The 9,380-nt window shown below is 37.1% G+C and overlaps 2 protein-coding genes across 4 annotated transcripts; one reads left to right on the top strand and one right to left on the bottom strand.

The window, feature by feature from the left end:
• Positions 1-712: 712 nt before the first annotated feature.
• Positions 713-2,377, top strand: LOC117636459 (protein SCARECROW-like). Its single transcript, XM_034370963.1, has 2 exons — positions 713-1,501; positions 1,625-2,377. Exons 1-2 carry the CDS (start codon positions 713-715, stop codon positions 2,375-2,377), a joined length of 1,542 nt encoding a protein of 513 aa, XP_034226854.1.
• A 1,230-nt stretch (positions 2,378-3,607) lies between these two features.
• LOC117612290 (TBC1 domain family member 15-like) lies at positions 3,608-9,273 on the bottom strand. Of its 3 annotated transcripts, XM_034341074.1 has the most exons (12): positions 9,104-9,269; positions 8,471-8,629; positions 8,144-8,239; positions 7,783-7,886; positions 6,721-6,929; positions 6,092-6,214; positions 5,923-6,011; positions 4,925-5,030; positions 4,749-4,846; positions 4,273-4,518; positions 4,086-4,166; positions 3,608-3,952 (listed from the first exon to the last, which is right to left on the bottom strand). In XM_034341074.1, exons 2-12 carry the CDS (start codon positions 8,576-8,578, stop codon positions 3,938-3,940), a joined length of 1,275 nt encoding a protein of 424 aa, XP_034196965.1. In that variant the 5' UTR covers positions 8,579-8,629; positions 9,104-9,269; the 3' UTR covers positions 3,608-3,937. The 3 variants fall into 3 exon arrangements, with proteins under 3 accessions (XP_034196965.1, XP_034196967.1, XP_034196966.1); XM_034341075.1 differs by lacking the exons at positions 3,608-3,952; positions 4,086-4,166 and having other exon boundaries at positions 4,401-4,529; positions 9,104-9,273; XM_034341076.1 differs by lacking the exons at positions 8,144-8,239; positions 8,471-8,629; positions 9,104-9,269 and having other exon boundaries at positions 6,721-6,922; positions 7,783-7,887.
• Between the last annotated feature and the right edge of the window lie 107 nt (positions 9,274-9,380).

Raw genomic sequence — 9,380 nt, 5'->3', positions numbered from 1 at the left:
AACAGTACATCTAAAACCACAGATTACAGTAGAGACAATCCAAAAGTCTGAATATGATGATTTTTTAATTTTTTAAATTAAAATAATATAAAATAATTAATATCTTAATTTATTCACAGCAGCCATCATTAACAGTTGCCCTGAAGTATTTAGTGGGTTAGTTGTTTCTTTCCTCCTCATCTTCTTGATTTGTAATTTCATCTAGATCTAGATAGAATATGGGTTATATACATATATGGATAGTGACATAGTGTTTTATATAATTACAACACACTTCTAATCAAAGTAACATTAATCAAATTGTTGATAATCTAGCTGAAAATCCAAATTAATTAATGAAAAATATTAGTTCATTTCTAGTTCTAGAACTCGAAGTACTCTTATCTTCCTGTCAATCGCCGTTTGATATGCGTGTATAAAATTTTTTTTTTTCCTGCCAAATTAATTAATGGAAAATATTATCATCGTGATCATTAACCAATAATATATAAGAAAATGACTACCTGACTGACGTGGGTCTTGGCTTGTAGCATGCTAACCTTTTCTGTATGTCTTGGATATGCCGGCCATTCCTTTCCATCAAATACCAAACAAGTGCCAAAATTCTGCTATGTCATGCACAGGACCTTTTCTCTGCCCACCACCTTTAAAAATAAACTCCTCCTATTTTCTAACACCCCTTCATCACCATCTATCTTCATTTGTGATTTTGATGAAAGAAAAATTTGAAATGGCTCATGGAACTATGAATATGATCCAATCCCATGAACCTTGGACTAACTATCCCAGTCCTGTTGTTGGGTTTCAAAATAATCCAACCTCCAATCCTTTCCCCATTCCCAAGCCTATTGAAAACCGGTTTGTAACCTTGGAGAGAAGTGAACTCTCTCAGTGGGTGGAGCATATCACCAAACAGCTCATAGACGACTTGCCTGAACCCGCCGCCGCCACCACCACCACAGACACCTTGCAAACATCCGAGGACTATTTTGTCCCGTCATCTCTCTCCACCGACTTAATTAGTCCGAGTAAAATCAGCCAGAGAAGCTATGGTGATCATGACCATGAGCTTCAATGGGGGAATGAGCTTCAACTCCATGCAGATAACAACATTAGGGCAAGAGGGATGAGCAAGCTTGATGAGCATGGCTTATCCCTAATCACCCTCCTCTTCGAATGCGCGGTGGCCATCTCCGTTGACAACCTCCCCGAGGCCCACCGGATGCTTCTTGAGCTGAGCCAGATGGCCTCGCCGTATGGGCCATCATGCGCTGAGCGCGTGGTGGCCTATTTTGCCAAGGCCATGACTAGTAGGGTTATCAACTCATGGTTAGGCATTTGTTCTCCTTTGGTGAATTACAAAAGCATTCATAGTGCTTTTCAAGTCTTCAACACTATCTCCCCCTTCATCAAGTTTGCCCACTTCACTTCCAACCAAGCCATCCTCGAGGCCTTTCACAGCCGAGATAGGGTTCATATTCTTGACCTCGACATCATGCAGGCATGTGATTTATCCAAATACTTTTATAATTTCTCTTGATGTATATATATTGATATATTTGGTCGATATTTATGTGTTTTGAAACATCAACTAACATCGATGTTGAATACTTTGTGTGCGCAGGGTTTGCAATGGCCAGCCTTGTTTCACATCCTCGCGACACGAATGGAGGGCCCTCCACAGGTGCGAATGACCGGAGTGGGAACATCATTGGAAAATTTGATGGAGACCGGTAAACAGCTCTCGAATTTTGCTAAGCGACTAGGGCTATCCTTCGAATTTCATCCAATTGTGAGGAAAATAGGTGACATAGATGCAGATGCTTCCATGGTGCAAGTAAGGAGAGGGGAGACTCTAGCCGTGCATTGGCTGCAGCATTCGCTTTACGACGCAACCGGCCCCGATTGGAAAACAATGAGACTGATTGAAGAACTGGCACCAAGAATTGTGACATTGGTAGAGCAAGACATGTCACAGAGTGGCTCATTTTTGGACCGTTTTGTTGGGTCACTACATTACTATTCGACCATGTTTGATTCACTAGAGTCATATTTGCCTAGCGACAACCCTAGCAGGCACAATGTGGAGCACTGCCTGTTTTATAGGGAGATCAACAACATTTTGGCGATCGGGGGGCCGGCGAGAAGCGGGGAGGACAAGTTCAGGCAGTGGAGGAGTGAGCTTGGGGGAAGAAATGGGTTCATGCAAGTAGGGATGAGTGCCAATTCAATGGCTCAAGCTCAGTTGATATTGAACATGTTTCCTCCTACACATGGGTATAGCCTTGTGCAAGGAGATGGGACTATTAGGCTTGGGTGGAAGGATACTAGCTTGTATGTTGCTTCTGCATGGACTTGTTCTCATGCTTCAAGGTAGCTATGGCTAGGCTATATAATTACAATAATTTTTTTTTTTGGGTATGTTTTAGAAGTCTCGAGACCTTACGTAATTTAGAATTTCACCTCAAGAACTATGTGTTTTTTCCCCTTTCAAAAAGATTAAATTAGGTTTAGAGAATGAAAATAATTTAAAGTTGGAAACTGATGCACTTTTTTCATTATCTCAAGTTTTTATGTAAGAAATTAGGAATGAGTGAAAACCGTAACGACTTCTCCTAAAAATAAATTAGGGGATGGATCTTAAAAATTACATTCCAGTTCACTTTAACAAATTTTCGATTCATTGACAAAAATTTCAAGTTTGTGTAGAATTCTATTTATCTGAAAACTTGGGATAATGAAAAGAAAACAAACAAAATTTATCATGGTTTACAAGGAATGAGATTAATTTGTTAGTTTACCGATAATATAAAGCAAGATTTTATTTAGTCAAAAACAATTGAGCTCCTTCCTTGTAAACCATGATATTATTACAAGTTTCCATAGAAATAAAATTTATGCAATGAATCGTAAACCACCTCTATAAAGAGCAGAATGTAAGCCTTTTTCTTTTATCAAACACACCCAAAACAAAACAAACAAAGAAAATCCATTCGAGAATTCGTCTAGGTCAAAATGTCATCTTAAAGAACTGTCCTTTGCATGTTCTTGTTGCTGGTGGCTACCAATCTTCTGTTCACAGAAGCCACCTTTGACCCGTTGTCATCTCTTCAGGATCAACTTCCACCAACACCAGGTCATGCTTGGGGTAATTTTCTATTCTATAATGTTCCACATTTTTGCTTCTTTTTATTTATTTATTTGTATCTAGAAATCGTAATGTTCAAGTCTTTTGTTTGAATTCTTATTAGTTTATTAAAATATTTATTTATTTGGATGCAGGGTGCCCTGGCCCATGCAAGAAATACCGCCTCAGCACCTGCAGTTCGAATTCCAGTGTGTGCAAGATGCTGTGAAGACTCACCTTGTGATATAAAATCATGGCTGTGATAATTTTAATGTTATAGCATATAATTGCGAATAGAATACCACAGCTGAGGTGAACCTCAAAAATCAAAGTGCTCATCTTTGTTTTTGGTTTTTTTTTTTTTTTTTAAAATTTATTTAAATACAAGCGATATTGGGAGAGCTCATCTTTGTTTTGTTCTGAGCTTTGCCACCCATATGACCAGGGGAAGAAAAAAAAAATTGTAATGCAAGCTCATAATGCCATTGCCAAAGAAGCATTTCGTTCAAATTTTATATTCTATAACCCTAGTTTCTTTGACTTTTCATAATATGACACCATGCTTCTTTTTTCTCTGTGTTTTCTATATGGGGCAAGTATGCAAGCCGATGCCCAATTAGGTACATTGCTTCTCTGTTTTTTTAGAGAGAGAGAGAGAGAGAGAGAGAGAGAGAGAGAGAGAGAGAGAGAAGTACAAAGAAAACATGACAGAAAAAAAGTGATGAGAAAATTGAAGGTCCCATGTTGTCACCAACTCACCAACACCTGGGTGCAAAACTTCGGTAAACAGTTGATATCCCAGGAAATTATCTATTGCTTCACAGTCTGCAAGCCAACAAATCAGTTTCTAAATCAACACTAATGATATACCCAAGAAGATAATTACAAAAAGAAGAGAGCCTTTGAGAGAGAGAGAGAGAGAGAGAGACATAAACGTGATAAAGGAGGAAGAAAATACCTTGAGGTACTTTTTGTGAATCCTCAATGCCTCATTACATGCCTTTTTAGCATCCAGATTCCCAGTTATGTCACCTAAGATCTGGAGACCAATATGAGATAAATGAAGACACAAATATAAGTAAACATGAGTGTGCACCTGCACCTGCACATGAGAGAGAGAGAGAGAGAGAGAGAGAGAGAGAGACCTTGACAACATCATCTAGACCCGTAGCCTCCTTTAAAAGTTGCTTTTGCTTGGTCTCAAGAACACTTGCAACAAGAAAAACGGAAAGTGCACCATGTTTTTCTGTGTATCCTGTCTTCACAATGTTTCTCTCAAACTTGCCGTATTGCTTTAGTTCTTTGTCATTTACATTAGATGGTGTGGCGCCACCACTTGGCACTTCATATGATGAGAAAATGTTTGGGTTGTATTCCATGGCCCACATCAGCTGAAACCAATCTATATTACTGTCTTAAAACAAGCTTATGAATGAAGAGCAAAGAAAGAAACTCCAAGACATTAATTACATTCAGATTCATGAGGCCTAAAATTTGAATTCACATCAGAAATCGACAACATGAATGCAAACGAAATCTCATCCATCATCCATAAGGAAGTAGCTATTTATCAATAAAAGAGAACCCAGTTAGGGAAATGAAGTACAGTTTTCCTCCTCACCTCCCAAAGATACAGTGAATCCACAAAGGAAAACTCTCTTCGGAACAGGACCATCAGCATGCGAAATGCAAATAAATACTCCCCACCATCTAGATCCTCTGACAATAAAAAGGAAATGGAGTTTTAGCTGAGTACTAAGGACCTGTGTTAGTGGACATGCATAAAGGAAAACTTACCGAGGTGCTGATGAAGTTTAGGATCAATAGTTTTGATTACTTGGGAAAGTGTGCTCAGCTGAGATTGCACCCCAATCGAACTAGCACTGCACCTAAAATTTTCTCTCTGTTTTCGAAACAAAAGCAGGAATCTGAATTATACCCTAACAGAAGCATATCACAAGCACCAAACATTTAACACATCATTTTAAATAAATAAATAAATAAATAATAATCCGCCTCAAGGTCCCCAAAAGACCATTAACAGCTTTCTTGTCATCCATAGATTTCTATCAGAGCGGAACTAGAAACACCAGATGAACAAAACTAAATGAGTCTTTAATTAGTCAATGTACGAACCAAACCCAACTATTCTTCAGAACATGTTGAATGCAATAATTTGACTAAGGTTTAAGAGTTGATTTAACTATAGCATCTTGCCTACTTTTAACCTACTTTTAGTGCCTAAGATTGAATCATGTTGGCTAATCAGAGTCACTGACTAGAGCACTTCCGCTTATTATATTGTCAAGAAATCCATTTGCAGTGTTTTGTAAGGAATCAATTTCCAAGATACCTTCTAGGGCTGCCAATCATCCATCTAAACATCCTCACATCCATTCTCAGTACATTTTTCTCAACTGCCCAAAGGGTGTAAAATCACTTCAGGCCTTCCTCTTGTCCTTCTAAAGCCTTCTACTCTTAATTCACTTCTCCATTTTGGTGTTCTGACATCCATTCTAGTCTACATGATGAATTTGAATAGTCAGGACTCAGTCTACATTTTCATTAAATTTGTGTTCATAGTACAAGGAAAAAAATTACCAAAAGAATAAGAAAACCAAAATTGCTCATAATGGTACTAGAAGGCAATTACTAGATCCCAGTGTCATTATCTACTACCTGTTCGGAATCACTCATAACAAGTTCATGGAAAATTAAAAGTAGAGGCAGTCAACACTGGTCCATCCAAACGTGCAATTCAATAATAGTATCATCAAGGGAAGAAATATTAATACCAGCCTTCGCATCGCACGTTCGAAACACCAAAAGGCATCTGCTTCATTGTCAATAAGAATTACCATTGGCGAACATATATCATTCATTCCTGCTCACAAATGGCCATTATAACTGTCACCTATACTATTCAACTTTGATAGAATATCACTGAGATTCAGTAACATTCACCTTGAACATAACCAATATCATTATCCACCCAAGCATAAACTGAAAGAATGTCCCAAAGTTTTGCCTGATGAGCTTGACTCTCATAAAAGACAAGTGATCGATCTGTGCGAACAACATCCAAACCTACAAGCCAAATCCCCCAGTTGAACTTGAGTTAACCACTGTTAAAGTTAACACAAGTTAAAATAACCATAAGATACCAAAATAGATAAGATTCAGAATTTGAACTATAAAAAAAATATTTAAAAACTAAATTAAATATTAACAAAAGGTAAAATAACCATTAGATATCCAAATATATATGTCTCAGAATATTAACCATTATGACAAAAGTTAAAAAAGTTAAAAAGCATCTTACATATCAATGTTGGACATTCATGCATGAATAATAAGTGTAAAACATGTCCCTCGAGAAAAGAAATACAGAAGTGCCAAGTTAAGTTAGTGTTCTGGTTTTCTTCCTTAATCATTTAAAGGACATTTGTTGATCATTTTACAGAAAGCAACACCCAAAAGAGTGAAAACAACAGAAAACTGAGATTTTATCAAATGGTAAAGGGTAGGTTGGATCTTAGGTTCACAACTTATCCAAAGAATGTAGATTTGCAACACGTACAACAGATATATACCAATTTGATGTAAGAAAAGCTTCCACTGAATCACTTTCTTGTCTGAAGTAGCATGGTTTGCATCCCCTCCATTGTTACTTGTATTGCCATTTGCTGATTCTTCTATTGGTTGGCCATCATCTGTGATGATTGGTGTTGTAAGAAATTTTCCACTGCCAATAACTGGAACCATCTTTTGGCATTCAGATTTCAATCTGCTGTACTGCTCCCTAAAATGGTCAACGTTATACATGAACTCACGATATTCAATCAAAATAAAGAATGCAGGATGGACAGCATGCCAATAGGAATTTTTATTTAAAGGAAAAAAAAAAAATTCAACATTATGGGAATTGGAATATGGAAAACCACTTATACCTATATGGCAACTCAGATGAAGAATTTTATAAATTAAGGCTTGAACCTTAAAGGGCATATGGCTCACAAAACAAATGTTCAATGGGCTGGAGCATGATGGAGAAGACATAACATGTATGTAGGTGAGCATGAATAATGCAAAAACAGTTGTCATAAAAAAGAATCTAAAGCACCTGGATGGCATAAAGATTTTGAAATTTCATAGTTTAAAAAATATATTTGAACAAGGCAAAGCATGAAACCAAGTACAGAGTAAGCAAAAGGGTCCCAATGATCCAAGGAAAACCAGCTTCTGAAATCAATAGCATCTATTGAACCACAGAAATATGAAGATCAGACAAATCTGGATGATCTAAAAGCCATGAGAGGCACAACCTAGAGACACCATCTTGAATAGAAATGGATTCTCTGCCCCTTCAAAGGCTGCTCATCCCTGTTATATGCCATATCAAAAAATAAAGGCACTGCTCTCGAAGCCTCACTTACCTGCATCCCTCTTAACTTCCAAGCAACTACAGCACAGTCTTAGGTATAACACTAAAAGAAAAACTAATATAACTGAAACCCCTTCTTGTAATTAATATAACCCTCTAAGCATGATAGAGATAGCATATGAGGAGCGAAGTATACTCTGCTGCTTTTGATAGTGCTTAAATTGAGAGACATATTCTACATATTAAATCAGAATTAAAAAAAATGTTTTACCTCCGGCCCTGCCTGAGCTGATTCCGGTCATCAAATGTGCTATTTGGATCAAAGCAACCTAACAAGAATTCCCAGACTACACCTTTGATTGCAGGATGGACACCCTAGTATAATAAATGAAATAAGAAGATATATACTTAATATCATACACATACAATTTTAACTTTCAATACACCAAAGGAGCAACATGTATGGTGTATCTAACACCACCAAGAATAAAAATATATTTGATGTGTTTTTTAAGAAAAATTGTATCACGTCTTTGTTATACCCTACAGCTACATGCCAACAGAGACATAAAACAACACCCCAACCCCCCAACAAATCCCAAACAAAAAAATATAACATAGGAGAAGGTTACCCCTCGTTGGATTCGTCTTAGTACTTTGGCTATATCCAAGTGACCGTCTTCAGAGAAGGCAGCATGCCATCTTCTTGCACTAAGAGTTTTCCCAGCCTGCAAAATTTTAAAGTTTTAAACATGGATCATATACATCCATAGAAGTACAATAAGTAATCAACTGTGATTGAGCATTAGTGGTGCATAACCGAAACTTTCCAATGGAAAAACACTAGAATATTATGTTAGCAGCAATAATTAAAGTCTTATAGAAGGTGGTGTTGAACTGAATTGTGTTATAAAACTAAACAATATATTAGCAAACAAAATGAAGTGAAAAGGGCACACCCTGAGCCTAAACCGGGTCTTCGGGACATCAACTTGGCATTCTGCTCTAATTGGATAGAAAGCATCCAACTCAGCTGTCGAAGCTTTCCTCATAAAAAACAACGCCATTGTCTCTCACAACCAAGCATCCAAAAATCAATTCAATCACTTTCAGTTTTTCTTCGGTTGGGAACCAAAATTAAAATAAAGAGTCAGTACCACTTGAACATAAACAAACCAGAAACACTAAGAAGATCACATATAGTCGAATGATGACTTAAAGGGAAGCAACACAAACATATAGGATCCGAACACATTACCATCCAAATGGTACAAACAACCACCATTATACCCAAAATCCCAGATTTTCTCAACATTATGATTTATATCATCCCTATGAAAAATGCAAGTTTTTACATGTCAATATCTCAAAATCAATTTTTAAGATAAACCCAAAATCCCCTATAACTTAATATTCGTTGTGACGAATCAAGTGAAATATAATTTGAACACTAAGATTCCAAAGATTGCATTTTGAACCATCCATCCTATAACAAAGGGCCTTGAATCAAGAGAAACCCAGATTCACATATCTTGTTTTGTTTCTACATATCACATGCATACAAAATCATTCAAACATGTAGATTTATGTACCTTCACTAACTGGAGTCTTAGAAATTCATATTTGAATTGAAAATGCTTCAACCTCCTTGAGCTTTCTTCAAGATGATAAAAATCACACAAGAGATTAGAGAGAGAGAGAGAGAGAGAGAGAGAGAGAGAGAGAGAGATGGGAGCGAAGAAGACGCGAAAATATTATAGAAAAGGACGTCGCGAATACATTTGCTTTAACGGTATTTTTTTTATTTCACGAGCCCTGTTTTGGATTATAGTTAGCCCAAAGCGGCAACAGCCAGCCCCCCCCATTTTT

The sequence above is a fragment of the Prunus dulcis genome, chromosome 8, assembly GCF_902201215.1.
Source record: "Prunus dulcis chromosome 8, ALMONDv2, whole genome shotgun sequence".
Lineage (NCBI taxonomy): Eukaryota > Viridiplantae > Streptophyta > Magnoliopsida > Rosales > Rosaceae > Prunus > Prunus dulcis.
The sequence above is the reverse complement of the archived record's forward strand: the minus strand, read 5'-3'. Positions and strand labels throughout refer to the sequence as shown.

Coding starts and splice junctions, on each gene's coding strand:
- LOC117636459 (XM_034370963.1), top strand. CDS start 713: ATGAAAGAAAAATTTGAAATGGCTCATGGAACTATGAATATGATCCAA. Junction 1,502..1,624: donor TTGACCTCGACATCATGCAG/GCATGTGATTTA, acceptor TTGTGTGCGCAG/GGTTTGCAATGGCCAGCCTT.
- LOC117612290 (XM_034341074.1), bottom strand. CDS start 8,578: ATGGCGTTGTTTTTTATGAGGAAAGCTTCGACAGCTGAGTTGGATGCT. Junction 6,930..7,782: donor CAGCTCAGGCAGGGCCGGAG/GTAAAACATTTT, acceptor TGACCATTTTAG/GGAGCAGTACAGCAGATTGA. Junction 5,031..5,922: donor AACGTGCGATGCGAAGGCTG/GTATTAATATTT, acceptor TTTCGAAAACAG/AGAGAAAATTTTAGGTGCAG.